Source organism: Coptis chinensis, chromosome 7, assembly GCF_015680905.1.
Source record: "Coptis chinensis isolate HL-2020 chromosome 7, ASM1568090v1, whole genome shotgun sequence".
NCBI classification, from domain to species: domain Eukaryota; kingdom Viridiplantae; phylum Streptophyta; class Magnoliopsida; order Ranunculales; family Ranunculaceae; genus Coptis; species Coptis chinensis.
The window spans coordinates 90068687-90087907 of NC_141462.1; the positions used below are offsets into that span (position 1 = coordinate 90068687).

Here is a 19221-nt window from a genome sequence, read left to right on the forward strand (position 1 = left end):
TTAGGATGTACAAAGGTAAACAATACACGCGACAAGGTCTCCCACAAAGGACAATTTATGCAGAACTGAATTATAAACAAACAGTGAAATTTACTTTTGATAGACAAATGACAGGATTTCAGTGGTTTTTGGAGGGACTGAATGAGATAAACAGGGTTAGTATATTTACATACAAGGAATATATTTATTTTAACGGCAAAAGTATTAGTCCATAACCCAATAACTGAGATATAATGTAAGCCCCATGATGTAATAGCAACCAGCACCCTATCATCTCACTAAAGAAAATTAATACTGCAGTTCCAGCGCAAAAAAAAAAAGGATACAATTACTATGTTACAGCGATAACAAAAAAGTAGAAAATCTACTGTTGATATAGGTGTGCATTTACATGTAGACTGAGCGAGCACACATAGAACATACTGTCGTACCAGGCACTGGCTTCAACCTTTCACAGATATCTCTTCATCTTTTTGTATCTTCATTTGGAGATAAGATCTCAAGGGACAGAAGGGAGCTATCCCAAAAGCATCTGTATTATTCTCTCCTTCAAACTGATAAATGCTTGAGCCATACCAGCTATAGCTTCTTTCCTGTTGACAGTTATATTATATTAGCTCTACGCCTCTAATACAATTGCAGATACTCACAAAATAAAACAAAAATCCCAGATTTCTGATATTTTTTGCTTACCTTCTAAAATTACAATTAGAATACACCCTCTTTTTTCTTTTTCTTTTTACTTCAAATTCTTACTGAAAACACATACTAAGCTCAGTCACAATGCAATATCACACACACACACACACACCCGATAAGTCCAATATATGATGACTAATATGGCACGCTAAATGAAATAAAAAGAAAACACACACACACACACATCAAAGGCTACAAGCCACCAATTTTTTTTAGTTAGAGGTTTCCCGATTAAAATCCCCTTATATTGCCCGATGAAGTTGGAAATCGATCCCAAGACCTTGACCCAAGCTCTCAAGTCTAGTGAAGGCTACAAACCACCAATACAAACAAGCGAAGAAATGTAAAACACAACTAACACCATATAACTATAAAATGACAACACCACACATGTTACAGATAATCATCGACCTACTTTCAGATTCTTCTTTGAGGACTAGGCATTCCTTGATTTCCAAATAACCCTATTTGCATTCACAGTCGGTCAGTCCCGCGTCCTGCTTCCTTACCAAGGCACTAAGGCATGTGATACACCCCAAATTCCAAATCAAAGTCAACCCTCTAAATGTAGAGCACCCATTGAAGACCAATTCTAAAAGAGCTCAAGCTGTTACCAGAGAGTCTCCAGTTAGGCCATTTGTCAAGACTTCTACATTGGCAATATTAGATAGCAAAGGCTGCACAGCATCTCTGCAGGTTAAGTATAAATAGTTTATTGGCGTAAAGAATTCTTCTTAAGAAGCTTGGAATCCTTTCGAACAGTACAGTCTAAATTATACAATCTACTAACTGAACGCAATTCAAATTTTAGACTGTATAGTACCCAAAACAGAACCGAACAAAGAAAAGAGAGTATTCCACTGAAGGCATTTACAATAAACGGAAAGAGAAAACTATAAAGAAACAAAAGGGAAAGAATGCCATTGAAGGAAGTGCCATGACAAAGCAAACAACTGGAAGAGGATGCTCTCCAAGTCACGCCAACCAGGGAGAAAAAATTCCCATGATTTCAAAAATTGCTCAATAAATATCAGTCATCTATACTACAGGTACACAATCTGCTCCAACCATATACCTCAGATAGTTAGATGATGGTACACTGTATTATGCTACAGCCGAAAGGAGATCCACACCAACCTTGGACAAGCCCGTTCCAAAACAGTTGAGTCAAGGAAATTACTAAATAACGCCAATGCTGTATATACACAACAGACCAAATATGATCAACTGTTTCCTAGTCAGAACTCAGAGCACAGTGGACATCTTTCGTTTCTCGTAGTGAGGTCAGGGAGTTAATGTTGGTGTGCAATTTTGATCCCATGCCAGTGTAGTACAATCTTCTGCATTACTAATTGTACTTTCTTCTCTTGATCTCTAATGAAATTTTACATCATCAAACAGATATTCTGTGTTACTAATTGCAGTTTTTTCTTCCTACAATTTTAAAACTATGAGCTTCAATCAGCTTAAACAAGATATCTTTAGAAATGAAGGGGATTGGAACATCCCTTGCAAGATCTTGTAAATCCAGTCCTTGACCTAGTTAAAAGATTCCTTTTACGAAAAAGGTTAACATCTAACGAAACAAATCGTGTTTTTCAGATACCTAATACAGACAGTACACCAGCAAAAAGGGATGTCCAACAGGTTGGATTCCATTTCAATAGAATGTATCCATGCTTACATTTCTTCCTATTCTATTAATTCAATGGCCAGATCCAACTAACAAACACACAACATAAACTATTTACAATGAAAACAAAGGACAATAAAGAACTTCAACCTTACTACTCCTCTGCCCATTTGACACTCGAACCTACCATATATATACACATGCCACACGAACTAGAAGTCGCCAGCTTAAATATCTTATTGGAACACCTAGAAGCTAGGCATTTACTCAACAAAGTTTCCATATTCATCTCTTTCAATTCACGGCTTGTAAAATATACTTCACTTACGATTATTCATGTGAATCAAGGTTATATAACAAAAATCAATTCTCGCTACATTCAGTAGAACCACATTCATTCAACAGAAAACCAGAAGCATTAGTCCATACTTGATAAGCTTATATAAGTTAATCTCACCAGAAGCAGAGACATTCTTAGGACGTTTGGTCTTCTCAAGCTGAAGCTGCGCTTCCATAAACATCTTCATCCTTTGAAACTCGAGATCTTTAGTAAACTCCATCCTCTGCTTCTCCAATTCCATAATCTGCTCTTGCTTGGAAGTCTCGATTCTCTCATAAATCTCCCCAAATTTGACAATCGCTTTGGCCAATTCCCTAAACCCCTCATCCTTCCCCACCTCATTCCTCCCCATCTCGCCATCAGAACCAGAATACACAACCACACTTGGGCTCCTCCTAAAACTAGGGTTAGATTTAAGCGTAAATGTAACGGAAGGCGGGGGTAAGGGTGGTAATTTAGGCAATGAGGAATGCAAGGAAGGGGTGAGATTAGCACCAATGAGTTCATCCATACGTGTATAAAAATGCCAATTAGATCCACCTGGTTTTATTCTTTCCAATTTATACTTCTTCTTAATTGTATCCACTCGATTCTTGCATTGGACATCAGTTTTCCTTGGTTTGTTAACCGCGTCCTGACGGGAATTAACGGCGTCTGATACGTCTTGCCAGTCTTTTTGACGGAGATTTCCACGGCTTAGTTGTAAGTAACGGTTTCCCCATGCTTCAATTAATGTGCCTGTTGCTCCTTCACTCCAAACATCTTCACGTCCGTTGTATGGGTGGGCCCGGTTGGTTTCCATGAGAAGAGAAGGAGAGAGAGAGAGAGAAAAGAAATGAGGGACTAAGAAGGGAGATGTTAAGGTACGCCGGAAGTGGATAGATCGAAGATGGATTTCCGTCCCCACCAAAGAGAAAGAGAAAGAGAAAGAGAAGGGACGTGTGTCGACGTCAGTAGTGTGCATTGTTTTATTGTAATCGGACGGTAAAGGTTAATAAAATGGTCTTCTTCTTTTCTTTTCTTTTTTCTTTTTTCTTTTCGGCCGATGATGTAATCTCTCATGGCCACTGGACTCTGTTTATGTGTTCACCGTCATTTTTAATTATTTTGGGCGGCCCAACAACACAAACCCAAAATTAGTGCTCAATTCTTCATCTCTGTACGGGAATCCATTTACCATTTTTTTTTACCCTGTTTGAGAATTGAGATGATGGATGAGACAGATTTAAGCTTTGTTATAGCAAATTCATATCTGTATAATTTTACAAGTTGTAAGTAGTCAAGTCTAGATTTGCCTATAGCATCCCGATGACTTTGTACGAGTGAGATGTATTTTTCTATGACTGTGTTGGTTGAGCAGAAAGATGCTTAAGTATATTCAAGGCAAAAACCTTTGGGCTGTGTTTGTTTAGTGGTAAATGGGGGTGGCAAATAAAATTTTCCCACTAGATGCACCATTTGCCAGTGTTTGGCTGCATTTTTGGCAAAACACTGCTTTTTGCAAATGATATTTTCCCATTAGAAGTGGGAAAATAGAATCCAGCTCCCCCCCTAAACTCTTTTGCCACCCATTATTTTCCCACTAGGGCAATAATAATTTGCCACCTCTTTTCTCTCTCTTTCACAGCCGCATCTCGTTCTCTCAAGCCCTAGATCTCAACAGGTAATCTCTCGCTCTCATCTCCTCTCTCTTCATCCGCTCTCCTCTCATCTCTCTCTCTTCATCTGCTCTCCTCTCTCACTTCTCTCTTCATCTCTCTATATCTCCTGTCTCTCTCTTCATTTTTTGTCCTCTCAGAGCTGGTGCTGGTGCTGTGTGTTGTAATTGGTGGGTTAGAATCAGCTGCTTTGAATAAGTTTAATCTCAGAGCTGGCTGGATCGTCGTCCTCTTACCAAATGCACGCTTTAGCTATTTTAGTTCTGTGTGTGTACTCCCCCAAGTTCTGTCCGAGTCTCTCTCATAACTACCTAACCAGTACCTATACCTACTACTGCCATTGTCACTACAAAATCGAAACAGATCGATGTGTGCTCAAGCCAAATGCTATCTACATACGCATCACAATGCAGCTACTTCGTCTTTTCCTTCTTCCTTTAATTACCTGTTAAACATTGTTAGACAAGTATTGGATAAGTATAATACAAACAAAATGGATTGGTTACTGTAAATAAGGTATGTGATAGTGTAGAAAAGCGCATAGTACTGATTGAGTTCCACACCACCATAAAATGGCCCTGCTTATCTTGGAACTGAAAAGGTATACTAAAGTCTAAAAATCACAAAAAATTCTAAGTTGCATCTATACAGAAACAGGATGAAGCAAAATAGGTATATTTACATACAACGTCATCTAAGACCATGTTTCACAGTATAATCTAAACAACAAAATATATATATATATACCCCTATATATATATATATATATAATTGTTTTCTATAGCCATTTTGTATGTTGTAAAATTAATTGTATGTTTTATGGCCATTTTGTATGTTTTCTTAACAAAATATACCAAGTTTGTTTTACTAATTATCCTAATGCACTTTCTTAACTTGTCATTGTTTTAAGTATATTAACTAAATTTGTATGCTTATTAATTAGATATGGCAATGCGATGGACAACTGAGATGGACAATGTTCTTATCGGTATATTCCATAACGAGCTACTTCTAGGTCATAAGAATGAGAACGGATTTCTTCCAATATCAAAAGAGCGTGCAAGAGAAACACTCCAAAACACATTTACATTTGGTATCGACTTGACTATTAGTCATGTAACTCAGCGAGTGAAGACCTTACAATGGATAGCACGCGATATTGCTAGTGTAACAATGCAACAGGGGTTTGAATGGAGTTATGAAGAACAGAAGATCATAGCTAGCAACGAGGTTTGGGATCAAGCCATAGCACGTGATCCGAGTATGGGAAAGTATAGAAATAAAATTTATCCAAGGCACAATGACATTTTATATGTGTTTGGATAACAATGGTCGTTAAGGAGTATTGCATTTTGACTCTATTTTATGGTTGTTTCAAAGACACTATTACTATTAATGTTGAGTTGTATTGTTTTTAATTATCTTTATTTTGTATTTTAGTTTTAGCTTTTTTTTTAGACTATTGAGTTTGAAAATAAATAAAAAAAAAATTTCCAAAAAGTTGAAAAATTATTTGCCATGGGAAAAAAAACCATGTAAACAAACACTGGCAAAACTGGCAAATCCCATATTTTCCCACTAGAAATTTTTGCAAACAAACACTGGCAAACTAAAATTTTCCCACTACAAATTAGCCTGGCAAAACTCTAGTGGGAAAATACTGGCAAATCTAATATTTTCCCACTAGAAGTTTGCCACTAAACAAACACAACCTTGGTGTTTCAGTCACACCATTTAGTTGACTAATTGGGGGCCAAGATGCAATATAAATTACCCCAAGACGATTCACAGTTGAGTGTCATAGCTGAAATTGAAACCTCACACCAGTGTGTTAACTGAAGGGTTATTTGGTCTTAGGATTATTATTGATTGAGTTTTAGCTTCAATTAATAAAATTCCTAGTCTTTAGGAAGCTGTTCACAACTTTTACACTTTCTTTTGGATTTCTGTTTCACGTATAGACTGTTTCCTAACTATTCAGTTCATTCATGTAAGGGTGCGTTTGTTTACCAGGAATTGGACTTGAGGAGTGGAATTAACTGGAATCCTTGGTGGACCACTCACTTTTGGCCTATTTGGAGACATAGAATTGGATTCTAAATGGACTCCAATTCCTTTTATTAAGTCTTTGACAGACCCCTGTTAATCCAAAGGAATCCTAGACTATGGGAATCGATTTTTTATTTCTAATCCGAAAATGGGAAAATAAACTAAAAATTGGAGTCTGTTAGAGGATTCTATACGGCAACCAAACACATTAATTGAAGTAGGAATTGAATTCCGATGATTTCTAAACGTTTGCCAAATACACATTTTATAAGTTGGAATCAAATTCTATTCTAATAGATTCCATTCCAATGGTTTCCTACTCCGTTCTATTCCTAATTAGTTTCCAGTCTCAGTTGCCAAACACACTCTAATGTTATATAATAACCACTGTTATTGAATAAACACGAGTCATTCAATCCAATTTTGAGTTCTTTGTCTTTTTTTTCTCAACAAACTGGTATCAGAGTCAGAAAGAAAAACTGTAATTTTTTTTTTCTTTTGAGTGATTTCCAAAACACAGAGTGAGAAAGTTGAAAATGGCAGCAAAGTCAAATAACTTTGCGCAACCTTGAATCCAGGGCCGGCTCATCTATGTAGCAAAATAAGCAACGGCTTAGGGCCCCGCAGCTCAAGGGGCCCCCAATATATTCCAGTCCAGTCCACTATCGGTAAGAGAAAAAAAAAACGTTTTTACATTGGAAAAAAAAAAAAACGGTATACAGACAACAGACCCTTCGTTTCTCTCGCCTTCAGCTTCTCCACCGTTTCCCACGCCTTCAATTCTCAAGCAAAAATAATGCACGCCTCCATCACTAATCAACGTTCTTCTTCATCTCTTTATAAAACCAACAATACACTCTTACCTCTATCATCTTCTTTTTGCTTTCTTTGGTTTTATAATCCCTCATTCTTTCTGACTCTCTATATCCTTCTTCTTCTCTCTATTTTCAAGAAAGATAAAAGAAAATAAAAGGTTGGTGTCTTTTTTTACTTTAATTGTTAAATTGTTATATTCTAAATTCTAATTTAATTCCACTCAAACTTTTTTTTTTTTTTTTTTTTTGGATAGTGGATAGTGGTTTTAACAGGTATAATTGGACTAGTTGCTTACTTGCTTAGCCAAAGTGATTGTCGCGGTCTCGTGGATTGTCTACTTTTTTACCCTATACTTCAAACGCGACTTCGCCTATCAATTAAGCTTCGTCTCACGGTGATTGTTTCCATTTTATTTTATTTTTTGGTATGTTATGTGACTATGTGAGGACTTATTGCTTATTGCTTGCTGCTTGCATATTATTTTACTGTTTTGACATGAACCGAAAGTATAAATCCGGTAATCAAAAACGTCAAGAAAAGAGAAAAGTAGATGAGGCGATTGAATCTCAAAGAGGAGCTATTTTTAAATTTATAAAAAACTATAAACAAAGTGAATCGGTTAGTTCAAGTGATAATTTAGTAAATGAACAACCTGACCAACCAATAGAAGTGGATAATAATGAAAATATAGAACACATTGATACTGATCCTAATGTAAATTTTGCTCCTAGTGTTTCTGTTCAAGATAACATTGAAGAAAATCAAACAAATGAAAGAAATGATAACTCAACAGAAGATTTGCTTGTTAGTATTGATGAGAACCTCAATGAACAATCCAACTCTTTAGTTCAAGATATTTATGACCCTGGACAATGGGGTAAAATTGATACAAAACTAAGAGATTTGTTAGTTAAGAAGGGTCCAATTAGAGTTAGTGACGTAGAATTTCCTATTGATATGAAGACAAAAAGAAAATTTTCAGCTAAATTTTATACCCAAGTAGCACCAAATGGAGAGAAGTTTGATAGAAATTGGTTAGTATATTCAAAATATTGCAATAAGGTCTTTTGTTTCTGTTGCAAGTTATTTAACTCAAATTGCACCCAATTTCAATTAAACGGTGAAGGGACTGATGATTGGCAAAATATTGGTACCAAACTTAAAAAACATGAACTTTCTACTGGTCACATTGATAATTTGACACTTTGGGATGAGTTAAGCGAAAGATTAAATAGCAAAACAACAATTGATAAGTATATCCAAGAGCAAATTGATAGGGAAAAAGAACATTGGAGTAATGTACTACTAAGAATTATTGCTGTTGTTAAGACAATTTCTAAAAACAATATGACATTTCGTGGAAAGAATGAGAAAATTTATGAAGCTAATAATGGTATGTTTTTGAGCTTAATTGAAATGATTGCAGAGTTTGACCCAATTATGCAAGAACATCTCCGGCGTATCAAACATGATAAATTAAAGGTTCATTATCTTAGTCACAATATACAAAATGAATTGATACAATTGTTGGCATCTGAAATAAAAAATAAAATTATTCTAAAAATTAAGGAAGCAAAATATTATTCTGTTATACTTGATTGCACTCCTGATATTAGTCGATCACCAAGAACAAATGACTGTCATATTACGCTGTGTAGATGTTTCCTCAAGTCTCATAAGAATCGAAGAGTATTTTTTAGACTTTATAATAGTAGAAGACACGTCGGGTAAAAGACTTTTTAATGAGCTATTATGTATTTTAGAAGAATATAAATTAGATTTTAACGACATAAGAGGTCAAGGGTATGATAATGGATCAAATATGAAAGGTAAAAATCAAGGCGTCCAAAAAAGATTGTTAGATATAAATCCTAGAGCATTTTACTCTCCATGTGGATGTTATAGTCTTAACTTAGTATTATGTGATATGGTGAATTCTTGTTCAAAGGCAATATCATTTTTTGGAATTTTGCAACGTATTTATTGTTTGTTTTCTTCCTCTACAAAACGATGGGATATTTTATGTAAGTATTTAACTAAATATACGGTGAAGACTTTGTCACCAACACGTTGGGAAAGTCGAGTTGAGAGTGTTAAAGCATTGATTACTCAAGCGCCAGAAATTAGGGATGCTCTACTTGAGCTAGCAAAAATTAGTGAGGATCCAAAAACAAAGAGTGAAGCCGAAAGTCTAGCATTGCATGATTTAGAAAATTATGAGTTTTGTTTGGAATGGTTATTTGGTATGATATATTAGCTGTGAATTTGGTTAGTAAGGATTTACAATCTAAAGATATGCCCATTGACATGGCTATAAATCAAATAAAAGGTCTAATCATTTTTTTTTTAAAAAGTACAGAGAAGAAGGATTTGAAAAAGCTAAAATAGCATCCATGGATATTGCACGTCAAATGGATATAGAACCGGTATTTCGTGAAAACGTGTAATTCGGGAGAAAGAGACAATTTGATGAGAATGTTGACAATGAAGTAACTCAAACACGAAGAGTCATTTAGAACTAATTTTTTCTTATATATAATTGATCAAGCAATATCATCTTTTAATAATAGATTTGAACAGCAGGTTAAAAAGTTTTGAAGAAACGCTCGGATTTTTATTTGACGTGAAAAATTGAAATCAATAGATGATGATAGGTTAAAAGAATATTGTCTTAATCTTGAAAGTTTTTAAAACATGGAGAGAGTTGTGATATTGATGGTACAGATTTGTTTTTAGAATTAAGACTACTAAGAGAAATTTTAGATACCAAAAATGAATCTGCAATTAAAATATTGAACTATCTAAAAAGAATACAATCTTTTCCAAATGCTTATATAGCTTATAGAATATTGTTGACAGTACCTGTAACCGTTGCTTCAGCAGAAAGGAGTTTTTCAAAACTAAAGTTAATTAAATCTTACTTAAGATCAACCATGTCACAAAAAAGATTGAGTGGATTAGCTACATTGTCTATAGAAAGAGATTTTCTAGAAGAACTTAAATACAAAGATTTAATTAGTGATTTTGCAGCTCAAAAAGTAAGAAAAATGAAATTTAATTGAAGTTTGTGACATGTAAAAATTTCTTCGCATAAAAAAAAAAAAAAAAAAAAAAAACAAAAACTTTTAAATCCGCCAAAGTATTTTGATAATACATTGCCGGTCCCAAGCCCGGATAAAGGATGAGGGTTTGCACTCATATGATGAAATAACATAAATAAAGCAATAAGTTATAAACAATTTTTATTGGTATTAATTGTAGAAAGCCCCCTATTCGAACTTTGCTTAGGCCCCGAATAGCCTTGAGCCGCCCCTGCTTGAATCCCAAAGTTTGATGAGGATTATGAGCATTGGAACATGCTAATGGAGAAACTCCTACGTTCAAAGGAGTACTGGAGTGTTGTTGAAAAGGGGTATGCACTATGCAGAGCCTACACTTGGAGTAGTTTTAACTGATGCACAACAAAAACCTTGGAAGAGACAAAATTGAAGGATCTAAAGGCAAAGAATTATCTTTTTCAATCCATTGACAAGTTCATTCTGAAAACCATTGCTTATAAGGAGACGACAAAGCAGCTGTAAGATTCAATGAAGGTCAAGTACCATGGAAATGCTAGGGCGCAGCGCGCTCAACTTCAAAATTTTCGCAAAACTTTTGAAGTGTTGGAAATGAAACTTGGAGAATCTGTCACAGATTACTTTGTGAGGGTGATGCTGGTGGCAAACGATATGAGGAATCTTGGAGAGAATATGACTGATGTGAAGATCATTGAGAAGATCTTGTGCACACTTATTAAGAAGTTCAATTACATAGTTTGTTCGATCGAGGAGTCAAAAGAGATCAATCGTCTTTTAGTAGATGAGCTACAGAGTTCATTACTTGTTCATGAACAAAAGTTTAGAAGGGATGATGGAGATGACCAAGCACCGTGGGTCTATGATGACAGAGTTGGAGGAAGAGGTCGAGGAAAAGGCAATTATAGAGGTAGAGGTCGTGGCCGAGAACAAGTGTTCAATTGGGCTACAGTAGAATGCTTGAAGTGTCACAATTTTGATACTTTCTTCGAGATTTCTGTTTCACGTATAGGCTATTTCCTAGTTATTCAGTTCATTCATGTAATGCTATATAATAGCCACTGTTATTGAATAAACACAAGTTATTCAATCCAGTTTTGAGTTCTTTGTCTCTTGTTCTCAACATTAACAAGTTGGAGAAGTAGAGAAAAAAAGTTAAATCCTTTTGTAAGTGGTGTTTGACTCTTTGGTCTTCTATTCAATTCATCGTCAATGATTGCCTTAATTGAAACTTGTGTGCCGCCTCGAAGATATTTCCCTTTCTGTTTTTTAGTTACTGTGTTTTATTTTGTATTCATTGGCTTCAATTTGAGTTTTAACAAAGAAAGAAAAACAAAAGGAAAAAAAGTTAAAAATGTAAAGTGGCGTGGGTCCTAATGACGTCACTACCAAATAGAATATGAACTCGTTAATCTGATTAGTTTGAACCGTTAAGATTGTTTCAATCAAAGGTCTAAAAATTGAATTAAATCTGAGTCAAAAAAAAGTTGAGTCCTAGGAACCGGACCCTAAACGGAAATATAAAATAATTGCGGGTGCAACTAGTATGCCTAACCAAGTACTCAGTCGAACAGGAGGGCTACTAATAATCCTGGCTGAGAACTTCCAAAGTCAATTCCCTTGTCTGCTAGTTACAGTACTGAATTCTTCCTGGACCTTAGCTTGTAGCGATATGTATGCTTGAGTTTTCAATTCTGGTTAGACAAACACCTAACCCTGAACGTACCTATGTCCTATGTCTCTTTGGCCCATTTCTGTAATATTATGAGGTAGTATGATTAACATCAGATTTTTTTTTTCTTTTTGATTGGATAGAGAATCGTACCTTTCGTTTGAAACACAGGCCATTCTCGCTGCAGCAAAAGAATTTATCTTGAATTATGCGCCTATGGTTATAGTTGTGACGTACGTGCATATCACATATCCTGTTCTTATCTCGGAACTCTCTTTTTTATCATCTGATTATCCCGGAACTCGAAAACAATGAAAATCGAGAAAACGAGACATGGCCAAAGCGTTACGAGATTTTCATTTCTTCGAATTCAATCACCAATTCAGCACGCATTACTGATTACTTTGTACAATACTTTCAAAGCTCTCGATCAGTCATGCTACATGAGAAAATAAGCGAAACGAAGTAAAATGATTCACTATATATAGCTTGATATCAACTAATACTACATGACTACATGTATAAATACAATTTTGTCTATTTGATTGAAGCTTTGAATGATCTTCTATCTTGAACAAACTCCAAACTTGTGTCAATGCTAACATACCGAAAACTTGTCCTTGACATCCAACTAGAAGCGAATTCGACATCTTCGTCTAGCTTCAGTCACGTCGTAGTTAACATGCTATGAACTTGTCCTTGAAATCTCCAATATAAGCCAACTTCACATCTTCATGTCCATGAGCGCCGACAGGGTAGATTTCGATGGAAATGTGGTCCGAATCTTCGTCTATGGGTTTTTGAGTTCGTCGAAAACATAGGCAAAAGAAGAGAGAGGAGAGTAAAAGAGTGAACAAAAAAATAAGAACAACCATCATAATTTCTCCATGTAAAGCAAAACTCTTATCACCCAAGAAGAAAAGCTCCGGTGGTTCGTTTTGCTCATCAGGAGCCATGGAAGGTGACATAGGACAAATTTGCTCTTTGATAGATCTTACTCTAAAAAATCCACTATAACGGTATTGATAAAAGAAGAAGGTTCTGAGAAGCTTCCTACTACATTTCGCTTTCTCTTATTTAATTTGCCACGTCTAATGTGAAGCTGGAAAATGTACGGAGTTATTCACATAATCACATTCTTGAAACAACACGTACTCTTTGAGTCTTTGAAGAGTGAGAACAAATGTGTTGGGGACTTGGGGCATAGTTTGGAATTTCAGAATTTTTGGAATTCTGACAAATTCAAAATTTGAAATTTATTAAATTTCAATTCCTATTACATTTGGAATTTTAAATAATTTTGAAATTTCAGATATTTCAACTTTATATTTGGAATTCTGTTTTTTATAAACCGAAATTCCAAACAGAATTTTGAAATTTTGTTCGGAATCACAAACTATAACTTGGGGCAACCTTTAGCGTTAAAAAGTAAAAGTGCGGTCTATGAGACTAGGACACCTGAGCGCGCGAGTGATGGGTCATTGGTTCACTCTGACCAAAAAACGAAAAAATGTGTTGTGAATTTATGATACCCAATTGTTTGAATATTCATAATTAAGTCAGTTTTTTATGTTGGAAAAGAAAATATATGGTAAAAGAAAATTTTAAATTGTAATGAATTAAACTGAAGATTTGTAGCGTCAGGTAAAATGTGCAAATTATCAAAGCACGTAAATATATGTGCCATACTGCCATATAATGATTTGAACAGAAAAAGCGCACGTACAGGCGGTACAAGCTTGACATGGATCTCAATGAACAGACGTATTCATAAATTTTTAGTGCTCGGTATAAAGTGGAGACTTGTGCTAGGTTAAGTAAATGTTAATTTGTTAGGATCCAGATTAAGTAATTGTTAATTTGTTAGGATTCAGAATGGTAAATGTCTAAATTTACACTAAAAGTTAAAATTTAATTCTTAGCTCTTAAATTAGGGAATAGTTTTGTGTAGTATTAATGGTTGTTCTTCATGATTAAGAAAATATATAGGTATCCAGCATTGTATTAGTGATATTAGAATCAAATCACACGTAATTTTGAAAAGTGGTTTTTATAGTTATTGAGAGTGAGCATTAGGTGGGTCACCTATACTGATGAGTATAGATGTGTGGTCGAAATGAATGACATGTGAGAGACACATGGATAGCAGTTGTAAGTCTATTTGAATTGGCATATGATGTAATGATGATGTTCTCCATAATGATGGTGTATGGTTGTAATAATATATATATTACGGCGGAAAGAGAGTTTAAGGATAAATTGGTAAAAATAACAGTAGTAGGTGATGATGTCACGAGATGAAATCGAGTGACGAAGTCATTGATATGCTGAGTATGCAAGTGCTCTAATACAACGAGTGTGATAGGCGTTCGTATATCTGGAGGTTGTATTATGTTGAGGGAGTCGTTGTGCGTGCACATCACGTGACTAATAGAATATCCCTTACAAAGATAATAAGAATCCATATCCAATTTGCGAACACCTTAGAAATAATGCGAACACCAAAGAAATAATGAAAACAAGACCTTAGAAATTATGCAAACACGACCTTTTGATTTGGCTTGGAAGAAAGGGCATGTATAGGTGATCTCTCTCATTTTTTTCCCCTTTGGTCATTTCTTCCTCTAAGTTAACTAATGATCCTAGTATCCCACTCGACTCAGTAATAGTTCAAGGTCTCAATTCAAACAACTTATGTCAAGTTGGCAGTCATTTCGTATAAGAGACTAATCAATGGAACTTGTTCCGTGTAAAGGACCCTAATTGTTGAGTATGATGGTCGCGTTTCATTACTGACAACTGACAACTGAGTAGTTTCATTAGTGACAACGACATATATTTTGTGTGACATTTTCAAGGATTGGTATGTGATCTGGTTAAACGACGTTGAACTGTTTAACAATGCAAATTTTGGGTATAATTCTGAATACAGCATTGGAAAAGAGTATTTATCGATGGGAAGGTAGGACATTTTGGTATCCTATGGCCCGGCCAGGAAGCGAAATGGGTGAAACACTGCTGCTAAAGGACGTCTTGACTCTTGAAAACAGGATAATTATTTTTTTTTTGGACTCAGAACTGAAGAAAGGATGATATTTCACCTTAAAGGGTGATGTTTTGTTACTTCATTTTTCTCGTTTTTTGTTCCATGGAAGTATGGAACTAACAAAAACCTCCTTACATAACGGGGCCGTCTGATAACCATTTTACGTAGAATTAATTGTGTTTACAAAATTATCGATGGGAAAAGATAGTATTGGAAAACACTGTTAAATTTTAACATGAATTGTTTGACACGAGCTTTTAATGAAAAAACAGAACCAATCGATAGTCACGTAGGTTTTAAGGACCGAGTTTTGTTGTCCCATCCAACTGTTGACAACCGCTGATGTTTACACTATTTTGGAGCAAAAAACTGGACCCGGTTATTCATTTAATAAACAAGATTAAACTGGAAAGATTTTAATGACAACATATTCTGGTGTTATGCAAGAATATGATATCATGACTTTATCTCATCCTATGCAATAGGGTTTATTAGTGATAACCCCCATTTTATGACATGTTTTTGAGTTTATTCCCAAATTTTGAATCATCACAAATATCTCTCCATTTCATCCAGCCCCGTTTAGAAATCACCCATATTTGTTCTATTACCTAAAATACCTTTAAGATAAATTAGGAGTCTGATAAGTTCGGATGCGGATATAGCTGTATCCGAATCCGACGGATATTAAAAAAATTATCCGAATCCGATTTCGGATATCCGAAACGGATATCGGATAATATTTGATCCAAAAATTAAAATTAATTAAAATTTTATTTGTTTTGAATAATTCATTTTACCACTATAAAAACTAGTATAAATATTATATTTGTCATTTATTATTATTATAGTTTTATATTATTAGTTTATGATTTTATATAATATTTTGTACAATAAAAAATAAATAAATAAATTATATATAATAATTATTAATTTTTTAAATCGGATTGGATATTATCAGATACGATATTATATTCGTATCCGATTTTTCGAATACAAATTCGAATCGGATTCGAATATTTGGATATCCACATGCACTCCTAGGATAAATACAAATGTTTGTCACCAAATAATCATATTCCAAATGAAATTTTGAAATATTTTAGCGTCAAAATTCCGATGATTGAGTCGACTCATCATCTTCCCCAATTGAAACCCAAAAACCAGCAGCCCCATTTCTCTCATTTTCTCGTACTTGTCACACGCCTTTTAACACCTTCTTCACCTCATTAACTCCACCCCTAGTCCTAACAAACAATGCAATCTCTGACCATTTCAACACATCCACAAAGGGCAAATCAGTAACCGCACGGTCACTAATCACTACCACCACACAACCGATACGTAAAGCTTCACTAATACCGCCAATCGAAACTGGAATATCGTAAAAAAAAACAAACAAAACTTACTACTCACTAGCCCCTCACTTGGATCATAATCAAACGGTTCCGAATCCAGCTCAAAATCGGGATCTCCACTTAATTATTTGATGAAACTTGAACTCCAAGTCTCCAATTCTTTGAATATAAACCATTGAGATAGCCAGCATACCTGAGATATTTAATCTCCTTCATTGGCTTCAATTCCTTTGGAAAATGAAAAGGTGGTAAGGTAATATCTTTATGAGGAATATACCTGTTTTGAGTTGACGGAAAACAAGAGATCTGGATTGAATTTTTTTTCAACTCAACTAAACTCCGTTTCGACTCATACCGAACACCTTCACATGCTATGTAGAAATGAAAACGAAGTTTGTACCTCCTTGATCAACCGAGAGATGGATTTGAGTAAAGAGTTTGGTGGTACGTGTAAGTACTAAGAAGAAGAGATGAGCTTCTTTTGAAGACTTTCTATAGGCCCTATTTTTTGGGGGGTCACGGATAACCAAGTTTTGTGGTTCTTTGGCTGCTGCCTTCTTTTTGGTTACTTATTTGAGATATTTATCAGTTGTATCGATCATTAAGCGAGATGACTAATCCACTTGCTTCTGTCGATATTCATCAGCTAACTTCTCAAATTGACCAGCTTGTCTGTTTGGTTCAGAGTTCTCACTTGCAGAGTTTTGGATCAATTAAAGTTATTGGGTTTTTCACCCTAACCAATTTCGAATGATTTTTGGGCTGATTGGTGGTGGAGGTCGGTGGGTTAGTGCTTAGGGTTTGCTGGTTCGGTGGGTGAGAAGAAGATAAGGGCGATGGTGATTCTATACACCCGGTCGTTGTTTAGTTTAGTTAGTTGGGTTTGGATCGATTTCTTTTAGTTTGTGTTTATCCCCGAGGGTATTTTAGACAATAGAATAAATATAGATGATTTCTGAACGAGGCGAGATGGAATGGGAAGACATTTGTGATGATTCAAAATTTGGGAGGTAAACATAAAAGCATGTCATAAAATGGGGGGTTATCACTAATAAACCCTATGCAATACTCTTATCTATTTTTATATATAAGCCCAGATCTTCTTCCCCTCCTATGGAAATGTGACCCTTTTACACCTTACAAAAATAATTCGACACTTGTCCCACTTATTTAACACCCAAACCGTAAGGTAGTAACGGTGTTAGATAGAGAGAACAATAAATTCAAAACAAAATCCCTATAGATTAGGAAGATTTCGTGTGGAAAATGAGAAAAAAAAATCCCCACAATCTTACCCTCTTCTTCTACTAGGAAAAAAAAATTGTATTCATACTCCAAAAAAAATAAAATCTCTTGAACTAACAATGATATTTTTGGATATATGACTTGTTGATCACATTATTATACTGTCTTGGGCTGCTGCTACTAGCTAATTAGTGTTTTTTTAGCACTTAAACTGTTATACAACATTATATGGGAGGAATGAAAACTGGAAAGAAAAACACACACACACGACGTTAGTTATGTATGTGTGGAACCTTCATTGATTTATGTGGAAGCAAATATATAAAACTAACTAAAAAGGCGTTAAATGAGCAATTCTAATCTTGTGGCGTAAGACATGAGAATAAGAGTTCGGGATAGGTAGCCTAATGCATTAAAGTTTTATTTCTTTGCTACTCCTTTGTTTTTAGTTTTGGTCAAGTTTTGGTTTTTGATGCAGATGATACATTCTCTTCTTCCCAAACAAAATGTGTATTCGACTACAGAAGTACAAATCGAGGAACCCCACTTTTTACTGCAACTAGCATTCTGGGCACGCTCGATGAGCGTGAAATCTATTATGGCACGCACAATGCGCCTATTGTTTTTCACACTTATTTTATACTATCTATCTGAAACCGAAATCAATCAGGTTAATAAAAAACCTCGATTTCAAAATTCAAATTTGAATCGATCATTAAATTTTTTAATTCCCGACCCGATTTATTGTTCTAGATGTAAAAAGGTCTCATTAACCCACTAATTTAGACTAAATATGTTAAATTTGTCAGGGTAAAAAAAAAAAAAAAAAAAAAAAAAAATCTGAAAATTTGTTTGGAATTTCTGATGAAATTGTCGAAATTTCAGATGGAATTGTCAAAATTTTGAATGGCATGGATTGTAATAATAGTATGAAAATTTGTCCAAAATTTCTGATGAAATTGTCGAAATTTTGGATGGCATGAGTTGTAATAATAGTGTTTGGCGAGGCTGGCAGATGTCATTTGAGTCGTTGACATGTTCAATGGTCTCTACGGGGAGAGTAATAAACGTTTGCAATAAATGGCGTTTTATTACAACCCATGCCACCCACAATATTTACAGAACACATAATCACGTATCCATGTACACGAAAATTGAAAATAGTATAAGTGTATGGAGAACCCACTCACACAATTTACGTACAAAAATCAATACCAAAATGAGAAAGGTTATTAAGGGGAGTAATAAATATATGCAGAGAGAATAGTAAGAAAAATTACACACTTGATATTGAGGGAGTGATATTAGGAGGTGATATTGAGGTCGGTGATTGTTTTTCTTTATATCTCCCGCATGAGTAAATTTTTGGAAAAAGAAAATAGGTGAAGGCAAAATTGGAAACAATGAGAAATAAGAGAGGACAAAACTGGAAAAAAGAAAAACGACGTATGAAAATACTGTAACTGGGGGAGGGGGGTGGTCATTAAGGTAGTTAGATTACTGGTGTGAAAGGAAACATATGTACATTTGGGACATTAATTAACTACCCTCCAAATTTTCATGTAGTACTACACTATTATTATATATATATATAGAGAGTTTGTTTTGAATTTATTGTTCTCTATATCTAA

At 34.9% G+C, this 19221-nt stretch overlaps 1 protein-coding gene across 3 annotated transcripts; it reads right to left on the reverse strand.

The window, feature by feature from the left end:
- Positions 1-250: 250 nt before the first annotated feature.
- On the reverse strand, positions 251-3786 carry LOC147489864 (trihelix transcription factor ENAP2-like). Of its 3 annotated transcripts, XR_015202107.1 has the most exons (4): positions 2790-3786; positions 1314-1389; positions 1115-1215; positions 251-593 (listed from the first exon to the last, which is right to left on the reverse strand). XR_015202107.1 is itself a non-coding variant. In XM_086572647.1 (2 exons), the coding sequence occupies exons 1-2, from the start codon at positions 3634-3636 to the stop codon at positions 580-582; spliced, it is 861 nt and encodes a 286-aa protein (XP_086428773.1). In that variant the 5' UTR covers positions 3637-3771; the 3' UTR covers positions 251-579. The 3 variants fall into 3 exon arrangements, 2 of the variants coding, with proteins under 2 accessions (XP_086428773.1, XP_086428772.1); XM_086572647.1 differs by lacking the exons at positions 1115-1215; positions 1314-1389 and having other exon boundaries at positions 2790-3771; XM_086572646.1 differs by lacking the exon at positions 251-593 and having other exon boundaries at positions 1114-1389; positions 2790-3785.
- Positions 3787-19221: the final 15435 nt, after the last annotated feature.

What these genes read in the sequence shown, in the direction of transcription:
- LOC147489864 (XM_086572646.1), bottom strand. Translation starts at nt 3,636, where the DNA reads ATGCACACTACTGACGTCGACACACGTCCCTTCTCTTTCTCTTTCTCT. An exon ending in TAAGAATGTCTCTGCTTCTG is followed by an intron (nt 1,390 to 2,789) that starts GTGAGATTAACT and finishes CTTAACCTGCAG; the next exon opens with AGATGCTGTGCAGCCTTTGC.